We start from the raw sequence: 17,571 nt of genomic DNA on the forward strand, positions 1-17,571 counted from the left end.
CCGGCCGGCAGGGGGTTAATGGTGCTGTCACATACATACTTCCAGCGGGATGTAAATCCCGCTGCGAGTATGAATCCTCATTGAAAGTCATTGGCATAGGATCCGCTGGGGATTTCGCAGCGTAAAATCCGCTGCGGATCCACCAGTGTAAATTTACCCTTAAAGAGTCACTGTCGTATTTTTTTTTTTTGCAGAAATCAATAGTCCAGGCGATTTTAAGAAACTTTGTAATTGGGTTTATTAGCCAAATCTGCCATTATCTGCATGTAAAAAGCCTTTTCCCAGGTCCCCCCCTCCTTCCTCTTTTTCATCCACTCTGAAAAATCTGAAAATTGTGACTTGTTGCAGGAGTCGTCCCCTGTCTGCTCTAGGGAGAGGGGAGGGGGGAGGAGGAAGGAGGGAGTTAGCCGGCAGCAGAAAGCAGATAACAGAGGATTACAGGCACAGAGCTGGGTGACAGCTGTAATCTGAGCTCAGACAGGTCACTGGTGACTGTCACAGGAGATATCCCGTGAGGGATTTGTAGATTAACTCTTTGTTGTCCTGTTTTGGTCTTTTCTTTAGCTCTCTCCATAGGAGAACAATGAAGACAGGGGGAGAGCTTCAAACTGCTTTTTCATGATAAAAATGCATTTTTCGGATAATAAACCCAATTACAAAGTTTCTTAAAATCGCCTGGACTATTGATTTCTGCAAAACAAAAAATTCACGACAGTGACACTTTAAGGGTCTATTTATACATTCAGGACCTGAAGCAGATTTGAAGCTGCAGATTTTCTGTTAAACTTAAAGTGTACCTGTCGTTATAACTTTCAGAATCCAAATCAACAGTAGATGTGATATAGCACATTTGCAATTTACTTTCATAATTTTTTTTTTTAGTTATAATGGAAAACACGGCACTTCCTGTTTTCTGACTCTTTTTTCTCTAAAAAAAAAACAGGAAACAGGAAGTCCTGTGTATCCCTGGCCATCTGAGCGTGACTCTCTGTACTGGCCAGAATTCCTGTCTTTTTTTTCCAACCAGCATAAGTAAAAAAATCTGCCTTAGGAGACTGGACCTGGATGTCTGGTAAGTACTGCTTTGTTTTACAGCATGATAACAACAATAAAAATAATGAATGTAAATTACAAACTTGCTATATTTCACATCTACTGTTGATTTACATTTTGAAAGTTATAACCACAGTGACACTTTAAAGGGGTTGTCCGGCGATAAAAAATTATTCACAGAATAACACACATTACAAAGTTATACAACTTTGTAATGTATGTTATGTCTGTGAATGGCCCCCTTCCCCGTGTCCCACCACCCCCACCCGTGTACCCGGAAGTGTGGTGCGCTATACATTACCTGTCACGTGCCGACCACGGTCTCCGATCCTCAGCAGTGACGTCTTCTTCGGGAGGCCGGCGGATCTTCCCGAGTGCCAGCCACCCTCTGCAGCGTCATCCGAAGCTCAGCCGCGATTGGCTGAGCATAACTGTGCTCAGCCAATCGCGGCTGAGCGGCTGATGACGCGGCCACGTCATCAGCTGCTCAGCCGCGATTGGCTGAGCACAGTTATGCTCAGCCAATCGCAGCTGAGCTTCGGATGACGCTGCAGAGGGTGGCCGGCACTCGGGAAGATCCGCCGGCCTCCCGAAGAAGATGTCACTGCTGAGGATCGGAGACCGTGGACGACACGAGATGCGGTGAGTATAATGCACCACACTTCCGGGTCTAGCGTGGGTGGGGGGAAACACGGGGAAGGGGGCCATTCACAGACATAACATACATTACAAAGTTGTATAACTTTGTAATGTGTGTTATTCTGTGAATAATTTTTTATCGCCGGACAACCCCTTTAATCATGTAGGACATTATTACGCTAAGTGATTATTGGCCAAATCGGGTAGATATCGCTCTGTGTAATAAGGACAGCAAGGAGGGAGCTCTCGCTTGCTCGTCAGATAATTGTCCTCTTTCAACAAGTTTAAAAATCATTGACTGCTGGCCACACATTGCTACGTGTTGTAGGTGATACTCAGCCGAGGGCTCATTAAAGGGGTGCTTGTATATAGAAAATAATATAGAAGCTATACTTACCTCTCTAGGCTCCCCTTGGTATTCTCCTTCCATGCCTCTGGGTCCCCTGCTGACCGTAGCTGACACTTCTAAACCCATCTCTATGGAGACAGCCTGCTCAGCCAATCACTGACCGAGACAGGACAGCGCCGCAACCAGTGAATGACTTAGTAGGCTGAAGTGGTGGCTGCAGTCAGGGGGGGGCCCAGAGACACGGCAGGACACTGAGGGAGTGTAGAGATGTAAGCATAGATAATTTTTTTCTATATAATGATGCTGAGTACCCCTTTAAAGCAAGGTCTATACGGATATCGCTAATGATGCCTGTACAGACTTTACCACGCGATCATAGTCATCTAATAAGCTCTGTAAGCGAGCGACGAACTGGCAGATTTTTTTAATCAAGTCTTCTTTATTGAAATTTTTTAAACTTTTTTTTCCAATACAAACAAAACCCCAAGAGGGCATACCCTCTCGTCCCATTCCCTCCCAACCTTCCTCCCAAAACATTGTATAGTAATGCCTTCAATAAAGCCTTCCCCGTCTGTTCACATGCCGCTTTCTCTTCTGTTGCAGCTCTGCAGTTGATCAAAGAACTAATGAAGACTGAGGTTCGCTCGGCCTTGTTGCAAGGACTCGTAATGTTGCTGATACCTTCACGGAAATATGGAGACAAGGCAAAACCGCAGATCTTAGAAGGTGTGGAGAAATATGTTCTCAGCAGTGGTCGGATTCTCCAAAAGATATTCATGGTGTCAGAAAGTGAAACATGGAGCCTGTAGCCTGGCTGCTTAAAGGGGAACTTTATGGATATACACACGTACCATATCTGCTGCGGATTTGATGTGTAAGTCATTGCAAATAAGATAGCTTGACACAGCGTCAAATCTGTAGCAGATACCCAATGTGTGAATGAACGCTATGGGTAGGTTCTTACACATCCTACTTGGTGCAGACATAGTAACAACATGCAGCCAGATATTATTGAAGGGCATGTTCACAATCCACTGGCATGCTGCAGATTAGTTATGGACCCCGTCTAGATTTTTACGCGAGGGCTTCTTATTACAATGCTTAGGATGCATTGTGAGCTTTCATACATACTGGAGTTTGTCATATTTCGTCGACATTTCCTTTCTTGACGTAGCACGGCCTGCAGAGCGCCGTCTCTTCAAATATAAGTAACTGCGTTGCGGCCACATTACTGTGGTCATTAGGATCACCTATGAGTGTTATTGTAATCCCTTTAACACCAGTGAAAACACAAATTTCCCCCATTTACTTGTATTGTCTGTTTAGAAATCATTGGCTTCTCCATTGTCGTCTCTTGTAGATCCCGCTGCACCCCAAATGTCAGACCCTTTACCGTCCTTTATACAACAGGCTGCCTGCGCCAAGGCCATAGGGTAAGTACAGACCCAGTCACATACTGGGTCTGGCCCCCCGATGTAGGTCTCTACTGCTCCCCAGGTGTTGTTAGACTACAACCCCCAGACTGTGACTGTCAGAACATGTTGGGATTGTGGTATTACGTCAGCTGTATAGAAACAGGTCAGGCACCAGTAATGTAGTGTAGGATGTTTCCTGCATGTTGCTGTGACCTGACTCTGTCTTCTCTCCAGGATGCTGGCTCGGGAGTCTGCTGAGCTGTGCCACGAGATGATCCGAATGAGGGTTGTACATCACCTGCTGTTCGCCATGGGGAACACTGATCACACAGAGAGTCAGAGACAGGCCAGCCTGGCCCTGGAGGTGAGCGCTTTTATCGGGACTATAGAAATCAGTAGGATTGTTCGGACCCTGATCTTTGAATCTCTTTGCAGTACTTTGTATCTGTGTCCCCAGTTGTTGAGGAGCAAGTGAGGATCGCCACTGGGGAGAAACTCTTCCAGATGCTGATGGTAAGATGGGGGTTATACTCCTGCACGTTAGGGTCATTCAGTGTCCGTAGCTGGGGCCTATAGATGGCAGAGGCTCGTCCAGCTCATGACCCATGGCTCTATAGGTACTCCATGAGAAACCCTGAACCTGTATCACATTTATTGCTTTTATCCACTAAATGATATTCATTTACTGTGTGCTGTGTAGGTGAAAAAAAGATGTCTGGGGGAGAGGGACAAAGGAGTCTGGGGGAAAGAGGAGCCGGAGGGGGGGGGGGGGGGGGGCAGAAAAGTCTGAAAGAGGATCCTGGGTAGGGGGAGAAAGGAGTCTGGAGGAGAGGAAAGGGGAGCCTGGAGGAGGAGGACAGAGGAGTCTGTAAAGACAGAGGACTCTGTGGGAGGGGATGGAGGGGGGAGGGCAGAGGAGTCTGGATGAGGGGATGGGGGAGTCTGGAGGAGGGGGCCAGAGGAGTCTGGAGACAACAGAGGTGTCTGGATGAGGGGACGGGGGAGCCTGGAGAGGGAGGGCAGAGAAGTCTGGAGAAAACAGAAGTCTGGATGAGGGGACAGGTGAGCCTGGAGGAGGGGGGAGCAGAGGAGTCTGGAGAACACAGAGGACTCTGGATGAGTGGACGGGGAAGTATGGAGGTGAGGGGCAGAAAAGTCTGGATGAGGGGACAGGGGAGTATGGAGGTGGAGGGCAGAGGAGTCTGGAGAAGACAGAGGACTCTGGATGAGGGGACGGGGGAGAATGGAGGAGGGGGGCAGTGGAGTTTGGAAAAGACAGAGGACTCTGGATGAGGGGACAGGGAAGTATGGAGGAGGGGGGCAGAGGAGTCTGGAGAACACAGAGGACTCTGGATGAAGGGGACAAGGGAGTATGGAGGAGGGGGACAGAGGAGTCTGGAAAAGAGATGACTGGATGAGGGGACGGGGAAATATGGAGGAGAGGGGCAGAAAAGTCTGGATGAGGGGACTGGGGAGTATGGAGGAGAAGAGCAGAGGAGTCTGGAGAAGACAGAGGACTCTGGATGAGGGGACGGGGGAGAATGGAGGAGGAGGGCAGAGGAGTCTGGAGAAGACAGAGGACTCTGGATGAGGGGACGGGGGAGAATGGAGGAGGGGGGCAGTGGAGTCTGGAAAAGACGGACTTTGGATGAGGGTACGGGGAAGTATGAAGGAGGGGGGCAGAGGGTCTGGAGAACACAGAGGACTCTGGATGAGGGGACGGGGGAGTATGGAGAAGGGGGCAGAGGAGTCTGGAAAAGACAGAGGACTCTGGATGAGGGGACCGGGGAGTATGGAGAAGGGGGCAGAGGAGTCTGGAAAAGACAGAGGACTCTGGATGAGGGGACAGGGAAGTATGGAGGATGGGGGCAGAGGAGTCTGGATGAGGGCACTGGGGAGTCTGGAGAAGACAGAGGACTCTGAATGAGGCGACGGGGGAGTCTGGAGGAGGGGGCCAGAGGAGTCTGAAGAAGACAGAGCACTGTGGATGAGGGGATGGGGGAGCCAGAGAAGTCTGGAGAAGACAGAGCAGTTTGGATGAGGGGATGGGGGAGTATAGAGGAGGGGGGACAGAGGAGCCTGGAGAAGACAAAGGACTCTTGATGAGGGGACAGGGGAGTATGGAGGAGGGGGCAGAGGAGCCTGGAGAAGACAGAGGACTCTGCATGAGGGGGATGGGGGAGCCTTATTGATTCACTGTTCTAATAAAGATGATTTCTACTGTTAATAACGGTGTGCTTAGTCCATTGTGCTATACTTTTTTTCTTCACTTAAGCACCTGGCTATACAGCTAATACTATACATTCTTGTATAATACTGCACACACACTACTGTGAGGCTGCACTGTACCCCGCCATGACTCTAACCATCAGATATGCTGTGTTTTCTCAGGAGAACGCAGAGATGCTGTATATGAAGCTGAACCCCATACAGGTGGACGTTCTGGTGTCCAACCAAGTGAACATCCCGGGCAGTAAGTACCATGACGGAAACCATAGCTTTCAGCTGCTGGATGCAGACGTCTGCATTAAATCTTGTTTTTTTTTCAGTAAAGGAAGTGACTGAGTGATTCAGAGGATCTATTGTGGCAATATGGAGGACACAGAGGACGCTGCCAGCAGCAGAGCACAGGTCCAACCCCCAGTGAAGAGGCCAAAATATTCTGTATAGTAAAGGAGCAGCCAGAACAACTGTATATAATAATATAAGAAAGTGTAAAATAAAGGCGCTCATGTGACCAGCATGTTTATTTCCTTATGGATATTCTCCTATTCACACATTGACCTCTACTGTAGTAGGTTATAATCCTCTAGGGCCAGGCAGCTGCAGAGCTTGGTCTAATGGCCCTATTCCACGAGTCGTTTGGAGGAGCAAACGAGCGCTATTAGCTCGCTGCCGCCGCTATTCAACGCGGCGTCAGCGAGCGGGTGAGTGCGGGAGGGGCGGCGGGGGGCTGCCCGGGGGTCGCTGATCGTCTGGGCAGCCCATAGGATATAGCAGCATCTGCTGCCGACGGTCCTATTCAACGGAGCGACGGCAGCAGATCGCTGCTATATCAGTCGCTTGTTTTTCAACATGTTGAAAAACAAGCGACTGCAACGATCAGCCGACATGAACGATGTCGGCTGATCATTGCACTCTATTCCACGGGACGAATATCGTTCGTAGCGGCCGTTATCGGCCGAATACGAACGATATTGCTCCTCTAAACGACCCGTGGAATAGGGCCTTTATCCTCCAGTCCCCTCCAGAGCTGCAGCCACTATTCCACTGTTACATCATATCTTACATCATATCCTATACCGCAGTCACATCCAGAGCTGCAGTCACCATTCCGCTGTTACATCTTATCTTACATTATATCCTTTACCCCAGTCATATCCAGTGCTGCAGTCACTGTTCTGCTGTTACATCATATAATACACTCCAGTCACCTCCACAGCTGCAGTCACTATTCCACTGGTACATCATATTTTACATCATATCCTATACCCCAGTCACCTCCAGAGCTGCAGTCACTATTCTGCGGTTACATGATATAATATACCCCAGTCACCTCCAGAGCTGCAGTCACTATTCCACTGTTACATGATATAATATACCCCAGTCACCTCCAGTGCTGCAGTCACTATTCTGCTGTTACATCATATCCCATGAGTGTCGGACTGGGATACCTGGGGCCCACCAGAGGAAATGATCCTTGGGGCCCACCAATAAAGAACCCGTGAGACACGACATGCTGACCCAGTCCTTTCCTGGATTCCTCTGTATCTGTGACAAATCCCTTAGGAACAACATTTTCAGTCGAACTAAAACATTTATACAGCTCTCAGGGTATGCTGGGAGTTGTAGTTTCTGAGAGGACAACCCTTTAATAAATCACTGTGTGTAGAGGCTCCTGGTGGCTAAAATCTGTGGGTCACAACCATCGGCCCTGAAGGTCCAGCAATACATCTGTCTACAGCAGCAGTTATCAGAGGATTGTACTACTGTACTACAACTCCCAGCATATCCTGAGGGCTTCAGACTGAGGGCTGCAAGACTTGGGCCTTGACCAAGATATATATATACCAAGACTGACATTACTGACCAAATCCTGTTTACTGACCATTATTGCCAATAATACCAATACCAATACTTTGATAAAGTTAGAGGTAGGTGGCGGGTCCTTAAAAACGATTTCAGGGACTTAGGCAGGAAGCTAAAAACTAGGACCTCCAAGGTGATATTCTCTGAAATATTACCTGTACCACGAGCCACACCTGAGAGACAGCGGGAGATTAGGGAGGTAAATAAGTGGCTCAAGAGCTGGTGTAGGATAGAGGGGTTTGGGTTCATGGAGAACTGGGCCGACTTCTCGGTCGGTTACAGGCTGTACGGTAGAGACGGGCTGCATCTCAATGGGGAGGGTGCAGCCGTGCTGGGGGAGAAGATGGCTAAGAGGTTGGAGGAGTGTTTAAACTAGGGACCGGGGGGGAGGGCAACTACAATATAGTAAGTAAAGACAGAGTAGATGGAGAGCTGGGCCTAGATTATGGAACTGGGGGTGGAGCGGCGGGAGGGGTTAGAACAGTCACTAGTGACAAGAGGAAAGGGAATATGGACAAATATATTAAATGTATGTATACTAATGCTCGAAGCCTCACTAATAAAGCTGAGGAATTAGAACTCATAATGGTTGAAGAGAAATATGATATAGTGGGGATAAGCGAGACATGGCTGGATGAGAGTTATGACTGGGCTGTTAATATCCAGGGTTATAGTCTATTCAGAAATGACCGTAAAAATAAGAAAGGGGGAGGGGTCTGTCTATATGTTAAATCATGCCTTAAGCCTATTCTGCGGGAGGATATATGTGATGATAATGTGGAGTCTCTTTGGGTAGAAATAAGGGGAGGGACGAAGAATAATAAAATTCTTATAGGAGTGAGTTATAAACCGCCAAGTATAGTGGAAGAATCAGAAAATCATCTTATAAGACAAATAGATGCGGCAGCGAAGCAGGGGGAAGTCATTATTATGGGGGACTTTAACTACCCAAATATAAACTGGAAAGCAGAAACCTGCAGCTCCAGGAAAGGAAGCGTGTTTTTGGAAATAGTAAAAGATAATTACCTTTCCCAACTAGTAGAGGAACCAACAAGAGGGGGGGCCCTTCTGGACCTGATCTTAACCAATAGGCCCGACAGAATATCAAAAATAGAGGTGGGGGGTCACCTAGGTAATAGTGACCATAACATAGTAAGTTTTCAATTATCCTTCAATAAAATTATTAGTAGAGGGGCTACAAAAACATTAAATTTCAGGAAGGCTAATTTCCAAAAACTAAGAGAGGACCTTGGGAACATAGACTGGGACAATGCCTTCAGAAATAAAAGTACACAAGAGAAATGGGACATATTTAAGAGCATCCTGGGTAAATCGTGTGAACTACACATACCATATGGGAATAAACGTAGTAGAAATAAGAGAAATCCAATGTGGTTAACTTCAGCTGTAAGGGGTGCAATAAATGATAAGAAACAAGCATTCAGACAACTAAAACAAGAAGGTAGTGGGGAAGCATTGAGCAACTATAGACTGAAGAATAGAATGTGTAAAACGCAAATAAAAGAAGCAAAAATAGCAACAGAAAGAAGGATAGCCACAGAAAGTAAAACAAATCCCAAAATGTTCTTCACCTATATAAATAACAAAAGACTTAAAACCGAAAATGTTGGTCCCCTCAAAAATAATCTGGGTGTAATGGTGGAGGGGGAAGAGGAAAAGGCCAGTCTACTAAATACATTCTTCTCTACTGTATTCACAGAGGAGAATCCCATAACAGACGACATGACTAGGGATAATGTTAATCCTCCCATAAATCTCACCTGCCTAACACAACAAGAAGTGGGGAAACGCCTTAAAAACATTAAAATCCATAAGTCACCGGGCCCAGAAGGTATCCATCCTAGAGTTTTGCAAGAATTAAATACTGTGTTGGACAGACCGTTATTCCTAATATTTAAAGATTCTATTACGACAGGGATTGTTCCACAGGACTGGCGCATAGCTAATGTGGTACCGATATTCAAGAAGGGGTCAAGGAGTGATCCTGGAAACTACAGGCCCGTAAGTCTAACATCTATAGTAGGTAAAGTATTTGAGGGGATTGTAAGAGATGCTATACTAGAGTATCTTAATGAAAATAATCTTATGACGCAGCACCAGCATGGATTTATGAGGGATCGGTCCTGTCAGACTAATCTGATCGGCTTCTATGAAGAGGTAAGTTATAGACTGGACCTGGGGGAGGCTGTGGATGTTGTGTATCTGGACTTTTCAAAGGCATTTGATACTGTGCCGCATGAAAGGTTGGTCTACAAAATGAGGATGCTGGGACTCGGGGAAAACGTATGCAAATGGGTAAGTAACTGGTTGTGTGATAGAAAACAGAGGGTGGTCATTGATGGAAAATATTCAGATTGGGTTTTAGTTACTAGTGGGGTACCTCAGGGGTCAGTGTTGGGTCCACTTCTTTTTAATATTTTTATTAATGATCTTGTAGAGGGGCTACAGAGTAGAATCTCCATTTTTGCAGATGATACTAAACTGGGTAAAGTAATCAGTACAGAGGAGGATAATATCATATTACAGAGGGATTTGGAGAAGCTAGAGGCTTGGGCGGAGAAATGGCAAATGAAGTTTAATGTGGATAAATGTAAGGTTATGCATTTGGGCCATAGAAATAATAAGTACAGTTATGTGCTAAATAATAAAACACTGGGTAAAAGTACTTCCGAAAAGGACCTGGGGGTATTGGTGGACAGTAAACTCAACTTTAGTGATCAGTGCCAGGCAGCAGCTGCCAAGGCTAATAAAATAATGGGGTGCATCAAAAGAGGTATAGATGCTAAAGATGAGAACATAGTTTTGCCTCTTTATAAATCACTGGTCAGACCACATATGGAATACTGTGTACAGTTTTGGGCACCGGTATATAAGAAGGACATAGGTGAACTGGAGCGGGTGCAGAGGAGGGCAACAAAGGTCATTAAGGGAATGGGTGGGTTACAGTACCAAGACAGGTTATCAAGCTTGGGGTTATTTACGCTAGAAAAAAGACGTCTTAGGGGCGATCTGATCACAATGTACAAATATATGAATGGACAGTACAGAGATCTTTGTAGTGGTCTTTTTACTCCTAGGTCTGTAACAATGACAAGGGGGCATCCTCTACGTCTAGAGGAAAGAAGATTTCATCATCAGCATCGACGCGGGTTCTTCACTGTGCGAGTGGTAAGACTGTGGAACTCTCTGCCACATGAGGTTGTCATGGCCGATTCATTAAATAAGTTCAAGGGAGGACTTGATACTTTTCTTGAACAATATAATATAACAAGTTATGGGCATTAGATTTCTCTGGTGATACGTTGATCCGGGGATTGTTCTGGTTGCCATTGCAGTCGGGGGGGGGGGGGGGGGGGTGGGGAGTTTCTCCATGTGGTGGGGCGGTTGTCTTCTGCCCCGTGGGGGTTTTTCGCCTTCCTGGATCGACACAGTGGGATTCTCCTAGGTTGAACCTGATGGACTCTTGTCTTCTTTCAACCTTGTTTACTATGTTACTATGTTATGTTACCAGTATATGAGAGGGAAATATTACCGCCACACCACAACCACTACCATCACCACCATATTGTTACTGACCAAATCCAGTATACAAATAATATCACCACATACTCACAAGTAACAAATAATACCACCACATACTGACTAATGCTACTGAATAAGATGCGCTGTACACAGATCACTACCACCTCATCCAGTCATATAGAGGTACCCAGCTCCACACAAGTTCTGTACACCATATACATTGCAGTGCAGTTACATCAGATGACTCACAGGGGGCGTCTTCTCTGATCAGAGTTCTCCCCTTTTCATTTTCTTCTTCATCTGCTCTGGGCCATTATGAGAACTGAATCTGCCAGACAGACATATTAGGCTCCTCACTGATCTCTCTACAAACTGCACATCTGTATTGGCCCCTTTACACCCACATTTAGTAGGTAGGCTGACTCTATGTGATCCCCCTTATAGATGCCCACCTGTATTACCCCCCTTATAGATGTCCCCCCTGTATTATCCCCCTTATAGATGTCGCCCCCTATATTACCCCCCTTTATAGATGCCCCCTGTATATTCCCCCTTATAGATGGCTCCCCCCTAAACATGGCCTCCCTTATATCACCCTTCATAAATGGCCCCCCTTATAGATGCCCCTCCTTTTATCCCCCTTTATAGATGGCCCCCCTTATAGATGCCCCCCTGTAAATTCCCCCTTATAGATGCCCCTCCCTATATCCCCCTTTATAGATGGCCCCCCTTATATAGGGCCCTCTTTATATCCCATTTATAGATGGCTCCCCCCTTATAGATGGCTCCCACCTTATATTTCCCCTTATAGATACCCCCCCTTGCAAAGCAGAGAAAAAAAAAAAACACAACACGCTCCGCCCAGGGCTGTATTAACAGCTGCTGCTGACCTAGGCACTAAACCTGAAGACGCCCCATCTTCACGCACCTATTGGCGATACCAGACCTGACCGATACCACTATACCCCCCACACCCCTGGAAAAGACACCAGATTTACTGGCAAGTCTGAACGGGAGGAGGGAAACTAAAAAAATAAAAACAAAAAAATTATTTTTTTCTGTCCCCCTGCTCCCTGGTGCTGCCCCGCTGCAAGGTGCTGCCCTGGGCACCGGACCACGGGTGCCTAGTGGTAAATACGGCCCTGGCTCCGCCATCGTGGCTGTCATCTCCCCGGCTCCCTGGCTCTGACCCGTCCCATCCCCGGCAGCACACGCACCACGCAGGTCATATGGAACTGGTGTTGCGGTGCATTAATAATACTGGTTTACGTTTGAAAAAAAAAAATTCTGCTGACCTAAATATTTTTTCTGATTTTACCCAAATGAAAGGTGCTGATTCCATATTTGAAGGCAAAAAATATGCAGTGTAAGTCCGGAAAATGAGCAGAACGTAGTCACATAATGACTTCATCCTGCTCATTCAAGTCAATGTGGCCGTCATGCGGCTGTCGGCCGCACGCCGGGCTGCACGTCAGCATCCTTTTTTCAATGATCCCTGATGTGTAGATTGACGTGGGGCCAAAAACTAAATGTGAACATACCCTTAAAGCGACTCTGTAACCACAATCTGACACCCCCTCCCCCCCCCCCTAAACCGCTAGTACCGTTCGGCAGGTGATGCAGTTATTGTCCTAAAAAAACAACTTTTAGGGTGCCTTCACACGTACCGTATCGCTGCGTATTTATCGCTGTGAGTTTCTCGCACATAAATCCACAGTGATACTGATTGCTATCAAGTCAATGTATGTGTGTTCTCGCTGCATGTTTGGTGCGATTTTTACATGCAAGTTTTGATTTTCACAGGCGAGTTCAACACCACAAAAAACGCAGCTACTTTCGTGCGAGTTTTGTGCAATAAATATGCAGCGATACAGTACGTGTGAAGGGACCCTCAAACTTGCAGCCCTGTGCCCAGCGGCCGTGGCCTAGATTGTGTATGCATTAGGCTGGCACACCCTCTCTGTCCATCCTCATCATCATTAGGAATGCTCCAGGCAGATTGTCTCCTATTCCTCAGCTGTGTTAACACGGCGCATGGGCTGGATCGTTAAGGCACCTGTGCAATGTTTAGACAGGAGAAAATGTTCTTGTGGCATTCCTAATGAGGAAGAGGGTGGGGAGGAAGGAAAGAGAGGTTGTGCCAGTCTAATGCATACACAATCTAGGCCACGGCCGTTTGACACAGGGCTGAAAGTTTAAAAGTAGTTTTTTAGGACAATAACTGCTTCACCTGCCAAACGGACCCCATTACAGATCTTGGATTAAAGGCAGCTATCTGAAGGTACAAGTGGTTTGGGGAGGACAGATTGTGGGTACAGAGTCGCTTTAAACGGCCAAAGAGGGACACTTGTGGGTCACTCTAAGAAACTTTTACAGACATTTCTATACTGTTTAATTCAAGGATGCAATCACACATCCAGGATCTGCTGCAGATTGATGCAATCACACATCCAGGACCTGCTGCAGATTGATGCAATCACACATCCAGGATCTGCTGCAGATTGATGCAATCACGCATCCAGGATCTGCAGCACATTGATGCAATCACACATCCAGGATCTGCTGCACATTGATGCAATCACACATCCAGGATCTGCTGCACATTGATGCAATCACACATCCAGGATCTGCTGCAGATTGATGCAATCACACATCTAGGATCTGCTGCACATTGATGCAATCACACATCCAGGATCTGCTGCACATTGATGCAATCACACATCCAGGATCTGCTGAAGATTGACGCATTTAGTAACATTGATATCTGCAAATCTGCAGTAGATCCTGTATATGTGACTGCATCCTTAGGGCGGGTTCACACTATGGAATTCTCGCGGACAATGTCCGCAGAATTCCGTCAGCTGTCCGCCCGCACATCTGGGCGCCTTTCCGCCGGCCCCATAGACACCATTCTATGGGCCGCGTATTCCGCAATCCGCTGAAAGAAGTGCCATGTCGCTTCTTTCAGCGGATCGCGGAATACGCCGGCCCATAGAATGGTGTCTATGGAGCCGGCAGAAAAGCGCTCAGATGTGCGGGCGGACAGCTGACGGAATTCCGCTGACATTTTCCGCGAGAATTCCTCAGTCTGAACCCACCCTTAGATCGCATTCACACATCAGTAACCCTGTCTATAATTGTGGACCCATGGACCAGATTATGAATGTGTTTCAGTAACTGTCGGCTTTTACAGGGACCCACTGTCCTATAGGTGACATGCACCAAACACATGGATCATGGCCACAAAACAGATCTGTAACACCTACAGATGTGAGTATGGGGCCATAGAAATCATTGAGTCTGCATGTGTGAAAGAGGCCATAATGTCACATGATTTATCTGAACGTTACAATTTTTAGGATCCAAATTGCAGCACATGATAGAATAATATGCTTAGATCTATAAATAAGTTCAGGTCTATAATAAAGTAAGAAATCAGACAGTTAGGGCCCATTCACACTACAGATTCAGCTCAAAAGTAGGAGCTGTCTCTCCAAAAGAGGTATGCAGTGTATATGCTGTGCAAGGTGCAGTATACATTAGGGGTTGCAGCATGGATACGGTGTGTATGCAGTATACATTAGGGGGTGCATTATGGATACGGTGTGTATGCAGTATACATTAGGGGGTGCATTATGGATACGGTGTGTATGCAGTATACATTAGGGGGAGCAGTTTGGATACGATGTGAATGCGGTATACATTAGGGGGTGCAGTATGGATGTGGTGTATGCAGTATACATTAGGGGTTGCAGTATGGATACGGTGTATGCAGTATACATTAGGGGTTGCAGTATGGATACGGTGTATGCTGTATACATTAGGGGGTGCAGTATGGATACGGTGTATGTAGTATACATTAGGGGGTGCAGCATGGATACGGTGTGTATGCAGTATACATTAGGGGTGTAGTATGGATACAGTATATGCAGTATACATTAGGGGGTGCAGTATGGATACAGTATACATTAGGGGGTGCAGTATGGATACAGTATATGCAGTATACATTAGGGGGTGCAGTATGGATACAGTATACATTAGGGGGAGCAGTATGGATACGGTGTGTATGCAGTATACATTAGGGGGTGCAGTATGGATACAGTGTATGTAGTATACATTAGGGGGTGCAGTATGGATACAGTGTATGTAGTATACATTAGGGGGTGCAGGATGAATACATGTATGTAGTATACATTAGAGGGTGCAGTATGGATACGGTGTGTATACAGTATACATTAGGGGGTGCAGTATGGATACAGTATATGCAGTATATATTAGGGGGTTCAGTATGGATACAGTGTGTATGCAGTATACATTAGGGGGTGCAGTATGGATACGGTGTATGTAGTATACATTGGGGGTGCAGTATGGATACGGTGTATGTAGTATACACTAGGGGGTTCAGTATGGATACAGGTGTGTATGTAGTATAAATTAGAGGGTGCAGTATGGATACGGTGTGTATGCAGTATACATTAGGGGGTACAGTATGGATACAGTATATGCAGTATACATTAGGGGGTGCAGTATGGATACAGTGTGTATGCAGTATACATTAGAGGGTGCAGTATGGATACAGTATATGTAGTATACATTAGGGGGGGCAGTATGGATACAGTATATGCAGTATACATTAGGGGGTGCAGTATGGATGCGGTGTATGCAGTATACATTAGGGGGTGCAGTATGGATACAGTATACATTACGGGGTGCAGTATGGATACAGTGTATGCTGGGCCGTATTAAGAGCTGCTGCTGCCCTAGGCACTAAACCTGAAGACGCCCCATCGTGGGGGAGCGTGGTTTCGGCCACATACATTTCTCCATATGTAGAAACATTGTGTGAATCACATTAATATAGTTTTACATTGTCTGAATCACAATTATATGGTTTTAAATGCTTAAAATTTACACATTGAATAAATGATTAGAACCATCAGCATATTATCTGAAGGAATTCTCACCAAAGGATTGCTAGATTGGTAAGTAATATCTCCAGGTGTCACAGCCATACAGACATGAACAATACCGCCACACTAGACCTGATCATACCTCCCCCTCTACCCCCTCAAAAAGTCACCAGATTTAGTGGCAAGTCTCAACGGGAGGTGGGAGACTAAAGAAATAAAAACAAAAACAAAAAAAAGTTGTTTCCCCCCTGCTCCCTGGTGCTGCCCCCCTGCAAGGTGCTGCCCTAGGCACTGGACCACGGGTGCCTAGTGGTAAATATGGCCCTGGGTGTATGCAGTATACATTAGGGGGTGCAGTATGGATACGGTGTATGCAGTATACATTAGGGGGTGCAGTATGGATACAGTATACATTAGGGGGTGCAGTATGGATACGGTGTATGCAATATACATTAGGGGGTGCAGTATGGATACAGTATACATTAGGGGGTGCAGTATGGACATGGTGTGTATGCAGTATACATTAGGGGGTGCAGTATGGATACAGTATATGTAGTATACATTAGGGGGTGCAGTATGGATACGGTGTATATGCAGTATACATTAGGGGGTGCAGTATGGATACAGTGTGTATGCAGTATACATTAGGGGGTGCAGTATGGATACAGTGTGTATGCAGTATACATTAGGGGGTGCAGTATGGATACGGTGTGTATGCAGTATACATTAGGGGGTGCAGGATGAATACATGTATGTAGTATACATTAGGGGTGCAGTATGGATACGGTGTATGCAGTACACATTAGGGGGTGCAGTATACATTAGGGGGTGCAGTATGTATACAATATACATTAGGGGGTGCAGTATGGATACAGTGTATGCAGTATACATTAGGGGGTGCAGTATGGATACAGTGTGTATGCAGTATACATTAGGGGGTGCAGTATGGATACAGTATATGTAGTATACATTAGGGGGTGCAGGATGAATACATGTATGCAGTATACATTAGGGGGAGCAGTATGGATACAGTATACATTAGGGGGTGCAGTATGGATACAGTATATGTAGCATACATTAGGGGGTGCAGTATGGATACGGTGTATGTAGCATACATTAGGGGGTGCAGTATGGATACAGTGTATGTAGTATACATTAGAGGGTGCATTATGGATACAGTATATGTAGTATACATTAGGGGGTGCAGTATGGATACAGTGTATGTAGTATACATTAGAGGGTGCATTATGGATACAGTATATGTAGTATACATTAGGGGGAGCAGTATGGATACAGTATATGTAGCATACATTAGGGGGTGCAGTATGGATACAGTATATGTAGTATACATTAGGGGGAGCAGTATGGATACAGTATACATTAGGGGGTGCAGTATGGATACAGTATATGTAGTATACATTAGGGGGTGCAGTATGGATACAGTATATGTAGTATACATTAGGGGGTGCAGTATGGATACAGTATACATTAGGGGGTGCAGTATGGACATGGTGTGTATGCAGTATACATTGGGGGTGCAGTATGGATACAGTATATGTAGTATACATTAGGG

At 46.1% G+C, this 17,571-nt stretch overlaps 1 protein-coding gene across 4 annotated transcripts in view; it reads left to right on the top strand.

Annotated features, from left to right (window-relative positions):
• ARMH1 (armadillo like helical domain containing 1) overlaps positions 1–6,193 on the top strand; it is a 40,251-nt gene extending 34,058 nt beyond the window's left edge. For all 4 annotated transcript variants that reach the window (XM_069981213.1, XM_069981214.1, XM_069981211.1 and 1 more), the window contains exons 7-12: positions 2,645–2,767; positions 3,402–3,474; positions 3,691–3,820; positions 3,892–3,969; positions 5,848–5,929; positions 6,006–6,193. In XM_069981213.1, the coding sequence (XP_069837314.1) occupies positions 2,645–2,767; positions 3,402–3,474; positions 3,691–3,820; positions 3,892–3,969; positions 5,848–5,929; positions 6,006–6,025 (506 nt within the window). In that variant the 3' untranslated portion in view covers positions 6,026–6,193. The remainder of the gene's footprint in view (positions 1–2,644; positions 2,768–3,401; positions 3,475–3,690; positions 3,821–3,891; positions 3,970–5,847; positions 5,930–6,005) is intronic.
• The last annotated feature ends 11,378 nt before the right edge of the window (positions 6,194–17,571 follow it).

This window comes from Dendropsophus ebraccatus, chromosome 8, assembly GCF_027789765.1.
Source record: "Dendropsophus ebraccatus isolate aDenEbr1 chromosome 8, aDenEbr1.pat, whole genome shotgun sequence".
NCBI lineage: Eukaryota > Metazoa > Chordata > Amphibia > Anura > Hylidae > Dendropsophus > Dendropsophus ebraccatus.